The sequence below is a fragment of the Sturnira hondurensis genome, unplaced genomic scaffold (genome assembly GCF_014824575.4).
Source record: "Sturnira hondurensis isolate 20B ecotype Veracruz unplaced genomic scaffold, ASM1482457v3 Scaffold0015509, whole genome shotgun sequence".
Taxonomy (NCBI): Eukaryota; Metazoa; Chordata; class Mammalia; order Chiroptera; family Phyllostomidae; genus Sturnira; species Sturnira hondurensis.
In genome coordinates, this window is record NW_028088140.1 from 6,605,907 (window position 1) to 6,628,365 (window position 22,459).

The following is a 22,459-nucleotide window of genomic DNA, read 5'->3' on the forward strand; positions in this document are numbered from 1 at the left end:
AAGTGAAATGGCCCTCACCATGGGGACCACGTATGGAGCTTCCAGACTACAGCCACCTGTGCTCAGAGATGCTGCCAGCTGCTTTTTGCCCACTGTGGTAAAAATATTTTCTACGGAGTGGAAGGACGTAAGAGTGATAAGGGTGGTGAGCAGACCGGTGGTGAGCACCAGACCACTCGCCGCCAAGTCCAGCAACTTTATTAGTCAGCTCAGAGCCTCTCCCTGTCAGAATCTGAAGGAAACAGAACGATGAGTGACTGTGAAGGTATCTGAGTGTTTATCTTATCTGTTGCTATTCATTTCAAGAGTGTGAGTTATTATTAATATGAAGGTTTCGTTTCTGGCAGCTCTTCTCTTTGAATGGGTGGAAGCCAAGCTGCCAGCTCTCAAAGAATCCAGGGCCCAGCATTACACTGCCAGGGAGCCTCAGAACCGAGACGGCAGAACAGAGACATGGGAGGAGACGTTGGAGTTAAGAGGGATCAGCATTTTGTGTCTCGTCCTTCATGCCGTTTTGGCTTTCTATTTCAAAAGAACAGCAAGTAACATATGAACAGGAACAGGCTTAAATCTTGTGAAAATCAGAGAAAAGCTGGTGACCAAAAGATTGCTCAGCAAGTTACAGAGATTCACCAAATCTGAAGACATAATTAACCGATGATTTTGTGTGCTTCATGCAGGGTGAATTCCAGCTGGTCTGAAAAAACACTGCTGGCTGATGATTTACCGCATTTTGCTTTCGACCCGTAGTGGTCTCAGACTCTTGACCACTGATGTTTTGGGTGAATGTTTTGAAGAAAAGGCTCCATGGAACACACTACCCAGGGAGTGAGGTGCTAGGGAGTCAGGGTGATATCCTAGATACTGTAGTCACTCGAAAACATTGACATTTAGACCCTTTCCACAGGCACTAGCTCATGGGTCCTAAAGCTGAGTGAAGGCCCTTATTTGGCTTCAAGGAGGCCATTTCGACCTTGAGTGAAGAATCGTTCCTTTGTACATCCAACCCATTCTCCCATCTACAATTGTAGCTCTGCTGGTGAATGACCATGTGCTCTTCAGCCATGATGTGGGAACAGAGGACAGGAGGAATGTTCGAGGTGACTCCAGACTCCCTACCGAAGGAACACCACCGAGCCTTCATCACTCTAACCAAAGGCACGGGCACTATCGCCGAGCAGAAGAATGTTCTATGATTGTCTGGGCCTGTGTTGGGTGGGCAGGGAAGACAAGGCGTCGTGTTTCTTCCGCCGTATCTTAACGGTACTGCATTTGACTGAATTCTCATGTTCATTGAACTGCATTCAACTCATCTCTCAGCATCAATTCAAACTTATTAAATGGCTCTTCATCTTATCTGTTTTCAGCCATCTACTCATCAGCACGATAGAAAGGAGGCTGGCTTATTTCTTTTTCCTGTCAGTCACCACAAGGAGCTGGGAGCTTTGATAAGCGCCTGGATGTGGAAGACCACATGGATTTGAGCTAAGCTGTGGAGAAGGAGTGGCCTGTCTTAAGTCTCAGAAGGACACCAGTAGGTACTATTCGAGCCACTGGGGAGTGTTTCTCAAATGCTGCCTGGGGGTGGTTGCTATGTGGACAAGGCATAAAGAGAATTCATTGACCACTAGAACTAATTTTCTTAGCTGCTTTCAATCCCTGCTGACCCAGTCATCCCTACAGACCACTGTTAGATTATTTTTCAGAGGCAAGAAAACTGAAGCACCAGTGATAGCCATCTTGTGACTGTGACCAATTGCCTCCTGAACAGTTCTTAACGTCCCAAGCCTCCACAGGAAACCTCTGAATCTACAAAGCCCTGTGCAGCAGAAACGAGTCGGAGTGCGGCGGTCTGGTTCACCCGGATCGCCTCCAGTGCCCGAGGGGGTTGATATTTTCTCTTCATGAAGATTTCCCCATCTAGTGAACGCCACAAACAACACGGCTCGGAATCAGCCTGCACTGCCTGTTTCCGTGGTAGCAAGCCTTGAGCTGGTGGATAAATGTGCACCATCTTCTTTTTAGGGGGGAGGGGTCGAGGGTGGGGTCAGCCACTTAGCTATGTTCAAGGAGTTCTGAGTGTGCAGTAAGGGACACCCAACAGGGTGGGCTCTGTCAGTTGGAGAGGGAAGCTTTGTCGCCAATGGGACTTGCACCCTTGGCCAGGCAGAAGTATCAAAGAAAAAGAAATCAAAGACATACAGAATCCACAGGCCTAGATATTTGTTTTGATTGTTTGTATTTCCCACACTTTTCAAATATGAACTTGTGTCCTGAAGGTGGAGCTTTAGTACACGGGAAGACTGGAAAGGGGCAAATATGTTTGTTCAAAATGGGGCAGAATCAGGAGAGAATACACTTATGGGCTTCCTAGTCTCCTACATTTTTCATGCCAAAAAGTAGGCACAGATTTGGATTTCTTTCATGGTAGGAGCTTGCATACAATTAAACGGGAGGGAAAAGAAGCCTGCTCTTCAGAGTGGAGCTTATGGTCCCAGTAGAATGGTGAGAAACTGTAGCCATCAAAGCCATTTATAATTCTTGCTGGTAGTATTTTTAAGATGTTTCTTTTCCAAAATGAGGCAGCGATGAATTGAGTAGTGATCAAAATGTCGCATGATAGAGTATGTTAATCCAAATAGCTTCCAAGACAGTCTGCTGCTGGTTGCACCAACTCTACAGGACTTTGAGACATTACTTGGTCACCAGTGAAGTGCAACTCTCTCTGCAATGGGACCGAACTGTCCCTTCTCAACACATAACAACACTGCCACAGCTGGTTTCGGATGGCAGCGAGGATCAGTGTGTTCTTCATCACTCAGGGGGGGATTTCAAAATGCTAGCACATAAATCCCCCACTATGCCATGAGGGGTTCTATGAGCTTCTGCAGATGTTCTTTAGAGACTAATTTTTCCATTCCAGCAGTGCAAAACTTCTTAACGCATTTCAGGTGGGCAGGGAATGGGGTGTCAGGCCTGACTATTCTGGAGCAGAGAGAGCATCTGATTTGCCTTGTTTAGGATCTGAGTAATGTCAAGCCTGTACCTCAGGCCTTCCCCCTTCCTCTTCCACCTCCTCACTGGCACCCCAACCACCATCACCACAGCAGAAAGAGCAACCTTCTGTCTCATGGGAAAGGATTTGCTGCCTATTGGAGGCAAAGATAATGTTATCCAATTTCAAAGAAGGAAATTATGAATGGAAAGATGACCCCTCTCCATTCTGAATGTGAGAGTCACTGATGGACTGATAGGATACTGTAACGAGAAAGCTAGGGCAGAAACTCATGTTTCTCTTCTGCTTCTCGCTTCAGCTCATCCTCCTTTCCTTAAGCCTTCTTGAGTTTCTTGCTCTGCCTTATCCCTCAGCACTGGGGAGAATTTGAAGCACTGTTGTAGAAGTTTAAATCTGGAATAGGTGCTCCTTCAGGGTGCTCAGCATCTGTAGGAAGTCCACTCACTCCATCCCTTCCCCCCAAAATAGATTCTATCTAGAGTCAAGGAACTGGGAGGGGAGGGAAGACAGGGGGTGCAACCAGTTACCCTGCCTTGGTCCTAGAAAATAGCCCCAGAAGGGACAGAGATCATTTTCCCAGGATGCACAGGGATCCTCGGAACCCCCCAGCACACCCCTGGATCACCGGCCAGACTGTAAGGCTGCTGCGGTGCTATCAGCTGCAGCTGAGGAGCTGGGCAGCATCTGTGCGTCTTCTATGACCCCCGCTTCAGAGAAATCAAGTACCTTACCGATTACCCAAAAGAGATAGTTGTTCAGGTGTGCAGTGATTCAGAAGTACAGGGAAGAACAAAAGTAGGTTTACAGTTGTGAGTACAAGAAACACAGTTTAGTCTTGTATTTATTAATTATTGTGTCATTTTCCACACAAACATCTACTTTTGACCCACTCTGTACACTGGGCTTCAAAAATTCTCAGTGGCTTTGGGGATAACCAGCTGCTGTTTGCTCCCTATGGGAGTTGGTGAGACCTCAGAGGGCCCGAAGGAAAGAAGTGGGAAAGGATGAGAGAGAGGGCAAGTGTCTAGGGAAATAAGGTTACCTGTTCTAGGACTAGAAGGCTAGGCATTTAACTTGGGGAACTTTTCAGTCACACCTGCTGAAACCGATCTCTGGGTATTATTGTAACGGCTACAGGTGGCACTTGGCTAGAACAGAAACATAAGCGGTTCTGGAGCTAGATACGGGCTTGAAATCTGCACTCGGCTGTTCACCAAGCAGTAGGACCCGGAGCAAGTTCCACAAGCTCTCCATGATCATTCTCCTCACTACTGAGTGAGGATAATAGTCACTAATTAATAGGGTTGTTATGGGTATTAAATCAGTCAATCCGTGTAGTGAATTTAGAATAGCATCCAATACACAGTAAGCGTTCAATAAATGTTGGGCATGATCTTTAAGGTTAGATGGTGAGTAGAACTTTCAAAGTGCTAGATATGAGAGCCTGGGACTCCGTTGCTAAGGGAGATTAAAGAACCCTTTCAAATATGGGAGCTCCAGCCCCGGGGATTGTCCACAACCAGAGTCTTGGCGCCTGCCTTTCTCCCACCTCACTCTTCTGACCAGGGAAATCCACCCCCTACCCCCTCCACCCCCTCAGTGACAGGGGCGCCTTGGTCCCCTGAGCCTCCGGCTCGTCCACGTCTCCTGCGCGCCTCCCGGGGCTTTCCTCCCGCCGCTCTACACTTGTTAGTAGCCTCGCAGCCTCCCTGTGGCTCCAGCCTCCGACCTCAGCGGCAACCCCCTGGCGCCCGGTGTCCTCGCTGCCAGTGCCCCGCATAGTCCTCCCTGCTCGCTGCTCTCGTAAACAAAACCCAAGCGTTGGAGCAGCCCCGCGGGCGGACGCGCGCCGGAGCCGGCTCGGTGCACTGTTAGCGCGCCCTGGGAGCCCCAAACGAGCCAAGGGGCGATGGTGGCGGCCGTGCCGGCAGCGGCAGGCAGCTCAGCTTTGTTTTGAATAGATGAAAGAGGCCACCTACATAGTAACCCAAATTATGAGCCCTCCCTCCTCCCTGTCTCACCGAATCAAGAGGGGAGGGGAGATGGGCGTGGAGGGAAGGCGGGCGAGCGGGAGGCGGAGGAGGAAGAAGATGAGGAAGGGGGCCAGTTGCATCCCACTTTCACAATGGGAAAGTGAAACGCACAAACGCACCCAACCTCTCCAGCCCTCCCGCCTGCCTCGCTCTCCCCCCTCCCACTCCGCGCCTCCCCACGAGCGCCGGCGCTGCACAGAGGAACTCTCCGGAGCAGGAGGGCGAGGAGGAAGCGGTGCCGAAGCGCGCAGGGCTTGCCACTGCCGCCGCCGCCGCCGCTGCACAGGCTGCCGGAGCGAGCCTGCCGCGCGCCAGCCTTCCTTGCTCTTCTTCCTAGGCGAGCAGCGGGGATGGGGCGGCAGCGGGAGCCCGAGCGCGCGCAGGAGCCGCCGCCGCCCGCGTCTCCGTAGCCGCGCGCGTGAGCCGCCGTCGTCACCTAGCGCCCTGCCCGGGGGCACCCCCCCATCTCCATGGAGGTCTCCCGAAGGAAGGCACCACCGCGCCCCCCGCGTCCCGCCGGACCGTTGCCCCTGCTCGCCTATCTGCTGGCTTTAGCGGCGCCCGGCCAGGGCGCGGACGAGCCCGTGTGGCGGTCCGAGCAAGCCATCGGAGCCATTGCGGTGAGCCGAGAGGACGGAGTGTTCGTGGCGAGCGGCAGCTGCCTGGATCAGTTGGACTACAGCCTGGAGCACAGCCTCTCACGTCTGTACCGGGACCAAGCGGGCAACTGCACGGAGCCCATCTCCCTGGCGCCCCCAGCGCGGCCCCGGCCCGGGAGCAGCTTCAGCAAGCTGCTGCTGCCCTACCGCGAGGGGGCGACCGGCCTCGGGGGGCTACTGCTCACCGGCTGGACCTTCGACCGAGGCGCCTGCGAGGTGCGGCCGCTGGGCAACCTGAGCCTCAGCTTCCTGAGCAACGCCACCGAGGTGGTATCCTGTCATCCTCAGGGCTCGACGGCCGGCGTAGTGTACCGCGCGGGCGAGGGAAAGCGTTGGTACCTAGCCGTGGCCGCCACCTACGTGCTGCCAGAGACTGAGACAGCGAGCCGCTGCAACCCGGCAGCGTCCGACCACGATACTGCCATTGCCATCAAGCACACGGAGGGGCGCCGCAGCCTGGCCACCGAGGAGCTGGGCCGCCTCAGGCTAAGCGAAGGGGGCGTGCGTAGCCTGCACTTCGTGGACGCCTTTCTCTGGAATGCCAGCGTCTACTTCCCCTACTATCCCTACAACTACACGAGCGGCGATGCCACGGGCTGGCCCAGCATGGCGCGCATTGCGCAGAGCGCAGAGGTACAGTTCCAGGGCCAGGCGGCCCTTGACTGCGGCCACGGGCACCCCCACGGCCGCCGCCTGCTCCTCTCCTCCAGCCTGGTGGAGGCCTTGGACGTCTGGGCGGGCGTGTTCAGCGCGGCCACCGGGGAGGGCCAGCAGAAGCGCTCTCCCGCCACCACGGCACTCTGCCTCTTCAGGATGAGTGAGATCCAGGAGCGCGCCAAGAGCTGCAAGTGGGACTTCGAGCCCAACCAGCAAAACTGCGTAAGTCCTGCCCCCAGACGCTGCCGGGAGCGCTCCCACTGGGGAGCCTAGTTGGCATTACCTCTCCACCGAGGCAGAGCTGAAGGAAGACTGGGTTGGCATTACCAGGTCAGGGATTCACATCCCGGTTACTGTACGATGGTCGTTCTAACAGTCTACGAGGCCTCGGAGAGTCTAAAGCAGGGCCGGAGGTCCCCAAAGGCAGCGTAAAAAGGGAAGTGAAGAGGGTAGGAGTTAGGGTCAAAACTCTAGTGACTGCATCCCAGTGCCAACATTCTCCGCCCAAATGTAGACGCTTGTTTGGGGCCGAGCCTCCCCGTGCAGCCTCACCCCTCCCTTTCCTAATCGCTAACCCAAGTGTGGTTTTGGCAGACCTGTGGCTTTGACCCCTTTCCTCAACATGGTTACCAAACGTAGAGCCCTCAGCAGAGAAGCCACTGAACCTAAAGGACTTGCTGCCACACCCCAGGCTTTGTGTCCCCCACCACGGTAACATATGTGATATGGTCTGAAGAGTTGGTAGCCTGATGAACACGGGGCAGAGCTAGCCTGGAAAAGAGGCTCCTGTTTGGCAGATCAGAACCCTGGGCGCGACACAGAGCAAGGGGGCGGGGCTGTGATTCTGCTGAGGGCGAACTGTGGTCTCCAGGTGGAGGGAGAGGCTGGGAAGGCAGAGGCGGCTTTGTGGGTAGAAGCCTCACCCTGGAAGGGGAGAGCAAGAGAAAGTGTGGGGTGCTAAAGGCAGTTTCTGGGCTCCAGGTTGCCTGTCTAAATTGTGGGGCTCAGAGGCACCACCCTTCTGTTGTACCCAACCCGGCAAACAGCACAGCCTTCCCAGGGTTCCCAGGGCAGCCACAGCCAGACTCTTGAAACTGGCATTTCTTTGACTGGAAAATAAAGCAGTGGTTCAAGAGGGTCCAGTTGATGGGGATTATGGAGCCATTGTGCACTTCTCAGAGGCTGTTTTCCTTCCAAGGCTGCTGGCACATCAACTCCACATATGGCTCCTGAGAGGGGAGCCTGCTGAGTGCCTCCTTTATAACTGGACAGAAATCAAAGAGCAGAAATTAATGGCTACAGGTGTTGCCATTGTTTTGGTATAGAGTGTGTCAGAGGCAGGGGAGAAGTCTCCACTTGGAATATGTGCTGGTGCAATTGTGTAAGCACACAGGGGAGCCTGGGCTCTAAGGTATATTAATATGCAGATAGAAGACACTCCCACCCCCCCACACCCCACCCACTCTTTTCTCTGCAAAGCCCATCTCACCAAATATTAGCCCCATTATTCAGGAAGAAAAAATCCTGAGGTCCCCTGCAAGGCTCCTTAGAATGGTCATTTACTTCTTCCTCTTTGCTTATCCGTTGTGTGCTGAGACACACACATAATGCTTTCATTTAGTTACTGGTATAATTTTTAAGAGCATAAATCACACGTAATGTACCATAAAGGACTTATTTTGCTATACACATATAACTGAATACTTAATACCGGTCTTTATTAGATCTTTATAATCTTACAGTTCAAGTTGGGCAAAAATTATTCCCTTCTACTCCTCTGTTGAAAGACTTGAAACTACCCCCAAATATTACTTTCTATCGAGCTTTAGGCATACTTGGTCTCTGGGGTTCACACAAGACAGCTTGGAGGCCCCCAGCAGGTAAGAATAGGAAGTCCAAGCTTTGCCATCTGACAGCTGTGTAGATGTACGGAGCCAAAACATTTCTCTTGACTGATTCTCTCCACCCATTGGGTCCTGGAGGACTTAGTTCCCTTCCAAACCCAGCAGGCATCTCGAATGTACTCAGAATCCAGGTTTTGGCCAGATCAGGTGTTCGGACTTGTGCTGGGATGAGGAGGAGAACGGCCAGTTTATCATCTTCAGGGGAGCTGCCCCTTGGAAATCAGGCAAGGGATGAACACATGCTGCCAAAAATCAGGAACTGGAAAAAATAATTAAAAGAGGTCCCTCCACAGCATCTTTTGCTGCTGTTATTTGCTGAGAACACCCACTGTGCTCAGAGCTCTGTGTTCTGAAAGACAGGGTCTCTACCCACTGAGCCTGTCGTCCAAGTTAAATAACACACTCTGGTTCAAACAATAGCATGTCATGGCTGTACAGGTGGGAGCGTGGAGTTTTGATTTTTTCCCTTCCCTCATTTAAGTAAATTTCTTGCTGCTACTATTCACTAAAAAGCCTTAATAGAATTGAATTTCTAGAGGGGTTTGAGTGAAAAAAAGGTGGTAGTTTTGATGAAAAAGCTGACAATTTTCTAACCTAGTAAATAAGCAGATAAGATACTTCATTCAACAAACATTTGTTTGATGCCTGCTAGTGTGAGCAATGCTCTGTGCTGGATGCTGCTGATTTTGCCAATGAAAGGACAATGGCAAATTGCAACCCCATTTAATGGGGTCATGGGATCCGTGTGCCTCCGCTTGTCACTCAGAACAGTGTTGTCATTTGAATGGCATTTGTTCTGCGTTTTCAGGTTTGAATATATTTTGGAAGAGGTGTGATGAACTATAGGTGCCTAAAATAGGGGGTGGACTTGAAACACTCTGGAGGGCACCTCAATAGGTTCCAACAGCGGTTCCTTCAGAACAGTCGTTTGAACAGTCAGCCACAGGCGGCAAGGCACAGGCTGGATTTGCGTGCCTGCTCCCTCTCCTCCTACTACGTGGCTCACTCTGATTTTCCACCCTTAATCAACCGTGGGTAGCAAGGTGACAGGAGTGACTGGGTTGTGTTTTCTCGTTTCTTGGTTCTCTTCTAATCACATGGGCCTGGTTGTCTTCCTTTTTGGCTTCTCCTGCTACGATTCATTTGGGCAATGCTTGTGCAACAGCTGTGCACTACTCAGTCGTCTACACACCAGGCCGTTGCTGTTTCTGCCTTGCCACCAGCTCTGAACCCCTTTCCAACCCCTAACTCTGGCAGGTTAGCTTGAGTCCGTGAACACACCCAGGCTGCTGATTTCTCTAGACCTGAATGAATAATAACAGTCCTATAATAATAATCATCATCTAATAATCCTAAGATATATGTGCACAGCACTTTGCCATATATTATTTCTTTTGAGCTCCTCTTCAAGTTTAAGGCTGAGTCTGTGAGGAGCAGTCCCATTTACCTGATGTGGATGCTCAAAAGAAGAGAAGAGCAGGGGGAGGCCCTCCAGCTTAAACCCAGGTCTCTCAGTGGCTACTTTGTGTATTTTTTTCCACCACTCTGATGCTTCTCAAACCTCCCCGTGAAAGTCCCTCATTGAAAAAGCAACAGCCCCCCTCCCCTAAAATATGGGGTTGACATTGGAGAGTGCTCCTGGAAATGTGTTTTAAAAGTTCATGTGAGTTTTTCATTCTACTTCGTAACATACCTGTTTGTTTAGGCTAATATTTAAAAAGGAATGATTTAAATTATGTATGAGTTAATTAATTTAACTTCCTCCCTCTCTGAACTCCAGCTATTCCTGGCACACCAGTGCATTTGTCGAAAGTGTTTGTACCCGAGTTTTGAAGTCTGACTGTTCCAGATTTGTTTGGCTGCCATAGTTGGGTCCTGAGGTTGCTTGTGGTTCAAACATGGTGGCTACGCCCTCTGTAGACACTGCGAGTGATATGCTTTCTTACCCTGTTGGCCAACAGGACTGGCTCTTCTAGCTTATTCTACCCCTCGTGGGGAGACATAATACCTTCTTCCACACTCACGTAATTCCACATGAGCTGATGTAACGTAACTGTCATGCAGACAACCACAGGATGCTCACATGGTCTCTGACAGATAGGAACCCAAGACACTTGGGGCCACTGCGTGCTGAAGTGGTGTCCCAGGGTCACTTGGCAGTGTAGCCCTCTTGACCTCAAAATCCACAGTCTTCCTGTCATGTTTATTCCTCCTTTAGTTTCTGTTATGATTCTGTCCAGCCACTTTGCAATCTGTAGACTAGGTGGTGACTTTTACCCTCATGTGTGTGTGTGTGTGTGTGTGTGTGTTTGTGTGTATCTGATATGCAAAAGTGGATTTGAAAAGCCCAAAACCCACTTAGAGGGGAAAAAGCAATCAGAGATACCCTCTACTGGGTACCTGTCAGAGCCAGGCTTTGTGTTAAGCACTTTGCAGGCCTACCTTTTGCGTGATTCTCAGACATCCAATGAGGCAAGGACTGTAGTTATGATTTTGTAGATGAGAAACATGAGTACTGGAGAGATTTAATAGGTTCCACAGCTGGTCAGTGGCAGAGGTTTTTGAATCTGGGTGGTCTGGCTGGAGGACCTGAGCTCTTCATCACTGTCATGGACAGCCCAGCACCATGGATACTGGGTTCCGGTGTCAGTTCTCTCTGAAGTGAGTAAGATCGGCTGTTTGCAGACATAAGGCAGAACAGAGAATCCTTGACTGGGAACTGAGCTTCTACTTCTACGTATCTGACCACCTGAAGCTCACACTCCGCAAGTGTTGCAGTTCCTAAGCTGCCAACTTGTAGAGAGCTTTGGTGCCCTTTCTACTCAGGTTTATATTGGGTTGGTCAAACAATCTGTTAGGTTTTTTCCCATAACATGAAAGACACATTTTAAAATTTTCACCAATAACTTTATTGATTTGGATATTTTGAGTATGTTGTGTATCTCTCGCTATTGGCTTCAAGCAGGTAGAGGCCAGGGGTGCTGCGAAACATCTTCCAGTGCGTAAGACAGTCCCACAGCAAAGAATTGTTTGGCCAAAACATCGATAGTACCAAGAAACTTCGCAAACCACTTTTGACATGTCTGATCAGTCACAGCACCTTCTCCATACACTGCACAAATCTTTTTTTGTGTTTCAGTTGTGTTTTCACCTTTCCTGAAATAATAAAGCATAATACACCAAAAATGTTGTGCATCTTCTCCCATCTTCAGTGTTAAAATGGCTGCACAAAAATTCACTAATTTTGATGTTTTTTTTAAAAATGCATGCCGATATGGCAACTGTCACAATACAAGCTAACAAATTTTTTTGAAACAAAGTTGAAAACAAAGTAGGGCTAACGGCCCTACTAGGGCCGTTGTTCAGAAAAAACATAATGGACTTTTTGGCCAGCCCATAAATGACCTGAGAGAGACCTGCAGAGCCTCAGGGGACTGTTCCTAGACACAAGGTAGTTCATAAACTAAGTCCAGAGATCTCGGCCTGAGTCCGGATTACAGGTACGCTTTTCTTTATTAGCAGCCACAATTAAGATATAGTCCCCAGGGTACCTAGCACATAGTACCTGGTATGTAGTTGGAGCTTGAGAAATATTTGCCAAATTAGCAAACGAAGGGTTTTGGAGGATCATGTTGGAAGTGATTTCTGTACTTTTCTGAGTCTGGCCCCTCATTCTCCTTCACCATTGTGTTTTCTTAGTGTCTGATATGCCAGGCCTCTTTTTCCCAGTTCCAGGCTGCCTGGCGGCCTCCACTCCTCTGGCTCTTCCCAGAAATCCCCAGTCACTGGACTAGCCAGGCTCTGGTCTCCAATCTGGAGTTCAACTTTGACCGCAGATACCCAGCAAGGCCGGAACTTCTATGGTAACATTTAATACTGCGCAGGATCCTGCCTTTTCGGGAGGAGGGAAAATGGCTTTACGCTGCAGGGCAGGGGGTCTCTGAGTGCAGTCTCTGGGCTAGCCGCTTCCACATCACCTGGGAACTTGCTAGAAATGCAGATTCCTGGGCTTTACATCAGGCGTACGAAATCAGAAACTCTGAGTGTGGGCTGTTAGTCTGTGCTTCAAATGAGCCCTCCAGGCCGTTCTAGCACACCCTCCGGTTTTGGAACCACCGCTGGAAGGTGACAGTTTTCTTGTGTCCCAGCTGAGTCACCTGGGACAAGAACGTGTCCTTTATGACAGTTTTACCTAGGACAGAGTAACCAACTTGTTTCACTATATCAGCTGATGGTTTCGGCGTCCATTCATCACCAACAGGAATTACCAATTTGGGGAGCAGGGAGGAAGGAAACTCGACTCAGCGCCAGCAGCTCAGTTCTGATCCAGCACAGCTGTGAAACAGCACGGCTGTGAGGGCCTGGAGCAAGGCCCCTCTCCCACTAGACAGCTCTGCCCCAGCGAGACATCCTCAGTGGTTCAGCTCCGGCCACGGAGACACAGTCTTCAGTCTTCAGTCTTCAGTGGCATGGGAAAGTGCACTTTGCAGTCACAGCGAGCCGACTTACTGTATTTTGCCATGTGTAATGCATACCCACGTTTTGTGCACATTATACACAGCATACCCATGATCATACCCATAGTATGTTTTCATTGTACCCATGAATAATGTGCATTCTTTTTTTCCTCTCAAAAATTTGGGCACAAAGTGTGCATTATACATGGCAAAATACAGTGCACAGAAGTTCCCGCCTTTTGTACTGCTTGGTCTGTCCTTATACAAATGAGAACTCCAAACCCTCCCAGTTCAATTGGTCTAAAAGACCCTGTCCTGACTGGTCAGAATGGAGCCACTCCGATGGGTCAGTGAAGGAGCTGGTGGGGATAACGCTGTGCAGCTCTGACTGGATGGGGAAAGCCTCAGTCCTGTTATTGGTAGATGCAGGGCTTCAGGAGCTGCATTGTAAGGGCTGGCTCAGACGGCAGAAACGCAGTGAAGGCAGGCAGTTCAGCACAGGCTCCTCCCTGAAGGGTAGTTTGTGTACGAGGCCCCCGTGCAGAAATGGCTGCTAGGCTCTGTGTCTAAAATTGGAAACCAGTTAGTCCATTGAGAGCCTTTCTTAGTGTGTATCCTATTTTTCCAGGGTCCACAACTACCTTATAGTCCTTCTCTTCTAATTGCACAAAGGGAGTACCTAGAAAACCTGCCAAAGCCTTTCCATTTTTGAGCTTGTAGTCTGAGTCTCAAGAACCTACAGGTCATAGTTTAATTAGCTCCTTCATTCTTGCCTGCAACTGTCTCTTTGCATTTCATTCCAGGACTGGGGGACACTTCTAGAGACTTCTGCTCTGTTGTACACCAGAACCAGTTTCACACACTGAAACTCTCTCGGAGGCTCTACTCTTTGCAGCATCAATTTGAATACCAATTTCTGTGTTAGTTAGGCACAGTTGGTTGCATGAACAAAGATCCACTTAAGCAAGCTCAGATAAAGGGGTGGGAGACTCAGTGGGCAGAAACCCATGGGATTACACAGAAATCTAGAAATACAGCAGTACTGTGTGGTGGTTACAGGCATCGACGCTGGAGCCAGGTCAGCTAGGACCAAAGCTGCCACTTAACCAGTTGTGTGACTTTGGGCAAATTATTTAACGTCTCTGTGCTTTGGTTTCTTCACTATATATAGGCATCTTATTTGTTTCATAGGCTTATTATCTGGATGAATGAGTTAATATGTCTAGAACGAACACTGCTTGACCTACAGTAAATGCTGTGTATGTATTCACTATCATCACCATTTTGATTATTAATAGTAATAGGATGGGTCTCCTTGAGATGGAATTGGAGGAGGTTCTGGACTCAGGCAGCCTGATGGAGCTTAGCAGCAGCACGCAATGGACGCTCACTCTAAGGTCTCACTGTCAACCTGGTCAACGTGGCTGCTTCCCTCAGTCCTGCTACCAAATGGCCTGCACTTCTTCAAACGTCTGTGCCTTAGCCCTCTCACCTGAACAAATGGACCTCAGCCTACCTTGGTCCCTGCTCTACTTCTCCATAGCATGTACCCCCTGCCTTGGCTGCCCACTGGCAACTTTCTGTACCAGTTCAGCTCACCAGGAAAGAGAATTGTGTCCAACTCACCTCTTGACACCAGATCAGGGCCCTGGTGCAGAGCGGCACTTTGTTGTTCCTGGTGCAGGTACTGACCCCTGGTCCAGTCAGAAGAAGGGGGGGTCAATCGTGTGATGCCCCGGGAGGCGCAGAGGGTAGATTTGTTTAAGCTGAGTGATGGAAGAGCTACACTGTGACCACTGTGTTGACCACAGAGCGCCGTTCTGTTTGTACCTCCCTGCGGACATCTTTTTTTAAATATATATTTTATTGATTATACCATTACAGTTGTTCTATTCCCCCCTTCATTCCCCTCCACCCAAACACTCCCTCCCCCACCCTTCTCCCCCCTTAGTTTATAACCACGTGTCTCAAGTTCTTGAGATTCTATATTTCCCCCACTATTCTTGCCCTCCCGCTATCCATTTTCTACCTACTGTCTATGCTATTTTCTGTACCTTCTCCCCCCTTCTCCTCCTCCCACCCCCCTGTTTCTAACCCTCCATGTGATCTTCATTTCTATGGTTCCACTCCTGATCTAGCTGTCCTCTTGGTTTGCTTTTGTTTTAGGTGTGGTTGTTAATAACTGTGTGTTTGCTGTCCTTTCACTGTTCATATTTTTCATCTTCTTTTTCTTATATAAGTCCCTTTAGCATTTCATATAATAAGGGCTTGGTGATGATGAACTCCTTGAACTTGACCTTATCTGAGAAGCACTTTATCTGTCCTTCCATTCTAAATGAAAGTTTTGCTGGATAAAGCAATCTTGGCTGTAGGTCTTTGGATTTCATGACTTGGAATACTTCTTTCCAGCCCCTTCTTGCCTGTAAGGTCTCTTTTGAGAAATCCGCTGACAGTCTGATGGGTACTCCTTTGTAGGTGACTGTCCCCTTATCCCTTGATGCTTCTAGGATTCTCTCCTTCATTTTGGTCTTGGCTAATGTAATTATGATGTGCCTTGGTGTGTTCCTTCTTGGGTCCAACTTCTTTGGCACTCTCTGAGCTTCCTGGATTTCCTGGAAGTCTATTTCCTTTGCCAGACTGGGGAAGTTCTCCTTTATTATTTGTTCAAATATGTTTTCCACTTGTGGCTGTTTCTTTTCCCCTTCTGGTACCCCTATAATCCGGATGTTGGAACGTTTAGAGATGTCCTGGAGGTTCCTAAGCCTCTCCTCATTTTTTTGAATTCTCATTTCTTCATTCCTTTCTGGTCGGATGTTTAGTTCTTCCTTCTGGTCCATTCCATTGATTTGAGTCCCAGTTTCCTTTCCATCGCTATTGGATTCCTGGACATCTCCCTTCATTTCAATTAGTTTAGCCTTCATCTGTTCCTCTAATTTGTGACTATAATCAACCAGTTCTGTGAGCATCCTGATAAATAGTGTCTTGAATTGTGCTTCTGAGAGGCTGGCGATTTGTCGGTTGCTGAGAGTTATCGGCTTTGGGACTTTGAGTTCTTCTTGCGCCATCTTTTGGGCTGTTCGTGCCTGTTCCGTAGCAGGATCGGAGCCCTAAAGTGTTCACTAGAGCAGGGCAACTAAGTCGCTGGGTTGTGACATTGTATGTGGGGGCGGGGTCAAAGAGTAACAATTGTGTCCCATCTGCCGCCTGCCGCCGAGGCCCCCACCGGCGCTGCAGCCACCACCGTCACCAGGCCCACTTGTTTCGTCCCACTGCACATGGGTGTGCCACCGCCGTCAGCCCTCCACCACTGGGTTCGCCCCCTGGTGCCTGCGTGGTCCGTCTCACTGTGCGCGAATGTGTGACCGCGGTCAGTCCGCCCCACACCCCAACTGGTTCCGGGCTGCCTGCGCGCCTAGGTCGGGGGATCTGTCCTGCCCGACCCAGTTCCGCTGCTGGCTCTGCCCCTCTTACTGGTCCCAGTTGAATGGTTCGTAGTTGTCGGACTTCCGTATAATTCAGTTTTCTGGTCCTTGGGTGTGTCCTTGTTCTCCAAACCTTTGTTGTGTTCAAACTTGGTTGTGGGAGAAGGCACAGTGTTTCCACCTATGCCTCCATCTTGGTGGAAGTCTCCCTACGGACTTCTTGATGACCTTCGCCTTCCCGAGCACACAGTGGCACACAGCGGTGCAGACGGAGGCCTGCTGCGAGAGACCCAGTGTCTGCTGGGAAAGAGTTCGTAGTCCTCACAGGTCTCACCTGTCTGGGGGTCAGGGGCATGGGAGTGGTAGGATTTTTCTAAATCAAAAATTGTGCTCATAGTATTTCTTGGTTTAATTTTCTGTCTTGATGAGAGCACTAAGTTTTATACTGTCTCAAAACCAAGTAGTTTTTTAAAGATTTTTTGTTTATTTATATTTAGAGGGGAAGGGAAGGAGAGAGGGAGAGAAATATCCTTGTGTGGTTGCCTCTCATGCATCCCCTGCTGGGAACTGGCCTGCAACCCAGGCATGTGCCCTGACTAGGAATCAATCCACAATCCTCTGGTTTGCAGGCCCACACTCAGTCCACTGAGCTACACCAGCTAGGGCGATAAAACCAAATAGTTTTATACTAATAGTTTTATATTGTTAAAAATTTTATACTGTCAGAAATTGTGACTTATGTTTCACAGTTTCAATAGTTGGTTTTTGTGTCAGTTTGCCTACTCAACAGTTACAAACAGTATTCTCCAGGGAGAAGGTATGACAGGGATTTGACCCTTACAGTCCTCACCCCACTGCGGGCCAGTGCTTATGGGCAGAGGTCAGCTGCTTCTTCCGCACAGCTCAGGCCCTCGATATTTTACGCTTTGCAGGCCTCATCCAGGCTCTTTACAAAGGCTCTGTCGCTATAGTGAAGGGCAACTATGGGCAATGTTCCCATAAAACTTTAGACACTGAAATCTGAATTTCATTTAATTTTCACTTGTGAAATATTCCTCCTTTGATTTTTTTCAAAAATTTAAAAATATAAAATTCTTCCCATGTGGTTGGCCTTTCAGAAAAAAAAACAGGTGTGCCAGATTTGGCCCATGAGTGGTACTCTGCCACCCCTGCTGTTACGCGTGAGAGCGAGACAAACCTTTATGATGCATCAGACGTAGAGGGACAAATGCTGTGGAAGCCCCCAGGAAGGAGCACTGGACTCAGCCTGGGAGGATCTGGGAGGCTTCGCAGGGAGGGTGCTAAGCTGTGTCTTCAAGCCAAGTGGGGAAGGCAAGGAAGGGAGTTCTGGAGACAGGGAACAGCTTGTGCACAGTGGTTGTGGAGTAAGCTTGTGAACTGCAGGTAGCTCGCCTGTCTGGGGAGTGTCCAGAAATGAGTGTGCAGGTCCAGATGGCGAAGGGCTTAATGAGACAGCAAGGTGGTTGGATTTTATCCTGATGGTCAGTCATTGTCAGCCTTTCCAAACCTCGCCTTTAAAATAAATCTTAACCAGAAGCTCAATATGAGACAAAGGTCAGTGCATCATCGTTGACCTGCTGCTCTGGATGAGACCAGTGCCACCCAGCTGGCGTGTGGTGTGAAGCAGGGAGGTGCCTACCACTTTGCCCCTCCCCGCCCAAGCCTGTCCCAGGGGCATCTCAAAGGGACTGCCTGACTGTGGCTGATGATGGACACCAGCAGGGCTGTGAGCAGACATGGCTTGGTCGTGTTCTAGGAAGATTGCTCAGAAGGCAGGCGCATGAGGCGAGATCGCTGGGAAAGCAACCAAATAGAATGGCAGCCGTTGTTACAGACAAATAATTTCTTCAGTTCCTATTATGTGCCAAGCATTGTGCGAAAATATTTCTCTCAGTGGTAAAGAGAGTGGACAATAAACATGTAGCAACAAATAAATGAAGAAGTTGTTTTTATATGAAAGTGATAGCTAGCGCTAGAGAGCACTCACTGTGCACCAAGTGTAGTGCTTTTCCAATATTAACTCATTTAATCTTTACCACAACCTTCTGAGGTGGGTAATATATTTGCTGCCACTTTACAAATGAGGGTACTGAGGCACGGGCTGAGGTTGGGGCTGTGAAGGAACTAAACAGGCATTGGGGAAAGTTTCCTTTACGGAGGTTGAATGGACACCAGGAAGAGACTGACACCATGAGAATGGATAGTTAGGGACATCTCCAGAGCCGGGAAGTGAGCCCTCCTGGCAGACAGGGGAGCAAGTTCGAGGGTTGAAAGGAGGGAATGCCTGGGCCAGTTTGAAGAACAAAAGGTTAGTGTGGTTGAGTACAGAGCAATGGGAAGGGGAGAGTGTTAGAGGAGGAGGTTGCCAAGGCAGCAGCAGCCCCATCCTATATGCCTTGCAGGCTGCTGGAAGGAGATTATATTTTTTCCTTAAAGTGTAGAAGAGCCTTTGAAGAGAAGTGAAATGATTGGATTGGAATTCCCAAATAATGGCTGCCCCGTGGGGAATGGATGAGAGCCTGGCCCCAGGGGAAGCAGGGAAGCCTGCAGGAGACTCCTGAAGAAGTCCTGGCAAGAAACACTGTGGCCCTGCTGGGAGTGGCGGAGACAAATGTGGAAGGAACAGGCGGGCCCTGTGGTTTCGCAGCAGTGCAGGGACGCAGGGGAGCTCAGCTGGGGTGGCAGCAGTGAGGGTGGAGGGGGGATGGATGAAATAGCCTTTTAAGATGTAGAATTGAGAGGAATTGGTGACCAACTAGAAGACAAGTTTAATTTTTGTTGCTTTTTGGTTGCCTTTGAGACACCCAGAAAGAGTCACCAGGCAGGCAGTCGGCAGTGAGTCCAGAATTGAGGATCTACCCTGGAACTCAGCGGGGTGCCTGCCGGACTTGGAGGAGTGCCAGGCTGTGTGCCGGGCTCAGCTTGGCACTGTCTTGCGTGGGTGTTGGGGTGGGTGTGCTTGAGGGGAGTGGCTGGGTCCCTCTCACCTTGGATTCCCAGGCATCCATAAGGTTATACAGCACATAGTGGGACCGCAATAAATGTTTGTCAAACTAGAAAGAAGCTGTCCTTCATCTGGCGGAGGAGAGAGTGGCGATAGCTCAGTGAGACAAGAGCTTCCATGGCACTGGAGTTGTGTTTATGGCCAGAACAAGGCCAGGTAGCTGAGAGGGAAGGGAAGTCTCTGGGACTCCCTCACCCTTGGGGCTGGGTGCCAGGTCATTGCCCCATGCCCTCAGCCTGGTCTTGGAAGAGTTCGCCGAGAAGCAAATTCTCTGCCATACCAGCTGTCCCTAAATTACTGCTCGCTGACATTTCCCTGAGGCCTATGTCTCCATGAGGTACTGTACCTTACAGTTAGGTCCCATGTTCTGACCTTGGCTTCTCTGAGGCAGCAGGACGGGGTAGGTCGCCCGGGGGGCCGGTGGTTTCAGTACCAGCCTTGTGTGTGTGGCAGGTCCCCACGCCCCCTGACCCAGTGGCTCCTCACCCCACAGAGCCCTGGTGCTGTGGGCCTCTAAGGAAGGCTGCCAATTCCTTCTCAGAATAATGGCTTTAAGTGCATAAAATAAAAACAGAGAATCGCAAAATGAACCAATTATATTGATATACAGATATGTCAAAATATTTTTTTCCATTTGAAATCTAGCGTATATCAATTCATTATATAGCAAGATCTGGGAGCAGTAACTACCATAATTTCAAAGTAGAGACAGCATAAACAGTATTTTGAGGCATCTGAAACAACAATAAAATGATATGAAAATATTTCTTCTGATGGCAAAGTCACAGATTTAGTCAATACTGCTGTGGCCTGTGTTCATAATGAAAGGAAATGCTAAAATATTTTATCCTTGTCCAAATTCACGGATTCTCTGCGTCCAGCCCTGAGCTGCGGGTGTCAGCGGGGCTCCCCACCCCCCAAAATTCACTCAGGAACCGACGGCATGAAGTGTAAAGTGTTGCATGTTGTTTCAAAACTTATTTGGTTGGTTTATTTTGACAATGCGAGATGTATTCTCATATGCATTTTACAGATCAAGACTTGGCCAAGAGCAAGGGCTCCTTAAATAATGGATGGATGGGTGGATGGAGAAACTTCGGAAAGGTTAAGTGACTGCCCCTACTTATAGCTTGTAAGTGATAGAGCTTGAACTTGAACCCATGCCACTTTTTACTCAAAGTCTCTTGTTCTTTTTATTCTTTCGTGCTACTATTATGCTATTTCTATTTTAAAGAGTTAACTCAGCGCAAGGCATGTTCATAATTTATGCTGCTCTCTGATCGTGGGAGAGAACAGTCCCATTATTTCTTGGCCAGAGAACTCCTAAAGTGTTTTGTTTACTTATCAGAACCACATTTTAAGTGCACTGAGTCTGTAGACCCTCAAAGGCTGAGATGGCAAAAGCCCCAGAAACTGTCTTTTACAAGCTGTCAGTGAACTGTGGCTCTGAAGTTCAGGGAAGATACCTGGCTGGCAGTGGGAGGGGCGGTATAGTTTAGTATTGTTCTGCAAGGTAGAATTATGCCCCAGAATTTACAAGGGACACATTTTGGCTCAGTTGGAGGACTCTGGGGTGTTTAGACCTAGTCAGAAATGTGCCAGCACTGCCTGATGCGGTATTGACTGAAACGGTTCAAACGTTGATTCGTGCATTAATTCATCCAATAAGTGTTTATTGACAACCTACTACATGCAAGATGCTGAGGTGTGTGCTGCATTTAAAGTGTAGATTAGGACAAACTGCTGTAGAGCTTAGAGTCTATTGAGAAACAGGCAATAAATAAAAATCTAAAAACAATAATTATAATAAGTATGGTGAAGGAAACAAATGAAGTGGTATGATTCAGAATGACAACTGGGGTAGGGATGGGAAGATCACATTGTATGTCCTTGAGGAGGTAACATTGAACTTGAAACCTGAAAGATTAAAAAGGCCTACAATGTGGTAAAGACGAGGAGAGGAGTTCTGAAAGAAGTAGCTTGTGCGAAGGCTCTGAGGCGGAAAGACGGTAACATGCTGAGGAGCCTGAAAGAAAGCCACTGTGGGACTTAGAGCAGGGGAAGGAGAGCAACCGGGAATAAGTTTGAAGAAGCTGACAGGGAGCAGCTCCCGTCAGACCGGGGGTGGGTGGCATTTGGATTTAACTCTAAGTGCCAGTGAAAGCCCTTGAAGAGTTTTAGGCAAGGTGGTAACATAATAGGTTTTATATGTTAAAGGATTATTCTGGTTACTTGATAGAGAATAGATTTTAGGTTGAAAGAGAGAGTCCAGGAGTCCCTTGGAGTCGATCAGGAGTGAGGTGATGGGGCTGGGACTGGGCAGAGACCATGCAGACAACGCTTGAGGTCTTTGGGAAATTCAGCTGAGATGTCTCCTGCATTGGACGTGGGGAGTGAGGGGCAGAGGGGAGCCAGCGGTGACTGATGGTTCTGCCACCACGTGAGGAAGACCAGAGAGGAGCAGAGTGGAGGAAAGAAGTGCCCGGGTGACCATTTCCAGCCACTCTGAAACCTTGTGAGAGACACCATTGGTTCTCAAAGGAAACACTGTCCTTTATTCAGAGGGTATTGAGATGTGTGGGAGACGGTACTTCTTCAGCAGTCAGCACGATGCGGGGCACTCCTGGCATTTCGTGGACAGGGTCAGGGATGCTGCAAGTCCTTCATCCCACAGGGCAGCCCCTGTCGCGAAGAGATGTCCCATCTGGAACGCCAGAGCTTCTTCACAGAAAAACACTGATGGACTGAGTCTCTTTCAACTCTAAGAATCTAGGAAAAGGCATTTTCACACTATCAGTCGTTCATATCTTTAAAAAAATTGAGTCAGGTATCTCTTCGTAAGTTATTGACTGAAATTAGGTGTAGGCAGGGGATGAAAATTTATATGGGAGATAGTGCATAAACCAAGAAAAAGGAAGGATACATCTCAGGGGGTGGGGTTCGTGGTAGGGAGGGCTCAGTGGCTGGAGGACGCCAGGGATCCTGGGGCCGCTGAAAGGAGGAGAGAAGGTGGAAGAGCAAGTGAGAGGATGTGAAATACAAGCTTTCCACTTTGCAAGTTCCCTGTTCCCTGTGGCTGCTCTACCTGCTACCAGGTGCTTGCCTGGTGTAGAGATGCCTCACTGTGTCCCCAGACTTCCTTCTCCATTCTTTCTCACACTTGAAACTTTCCCTTCTCATCGTTTGAGTCCCCAAAGTAAATTCTTCTTTCCGATGCTTGGAGAGATGTCACAAACTGAGACCCAGTCAGTGCTGTGTGTGCTGGAAGAGTAAGGAAAGTGGTAGG

The 22,459-nt window shown here is 49.2% G+C and overlaps 1 protein-coding gene across 1 annotated transcript in view; it reads left to right on the forward strand.

Annotated features, from left to right (window-relative positions):
* Positions 1-5,101: 5,101 nt before the first annotated feature.
* The window catches only part of PLXNC1 (plexin C1), a 151,913-nt gene continuing 134,555 nt past the window's right edge, over positions 5,102-22,459 (forward strand). Inside the window, exon 1 of the mRNA XM_037064685.1 lies at positions 5,102-6,587. Coding sequence (XP_036920580.1) covers positions 5,520-6,587 — 1,068 coding nt within the window. The 5' untranslated portion in view covers positions 5,102-5,519. The remainder of the gene's footprint in view (positions 6,588-22,459) is intronic.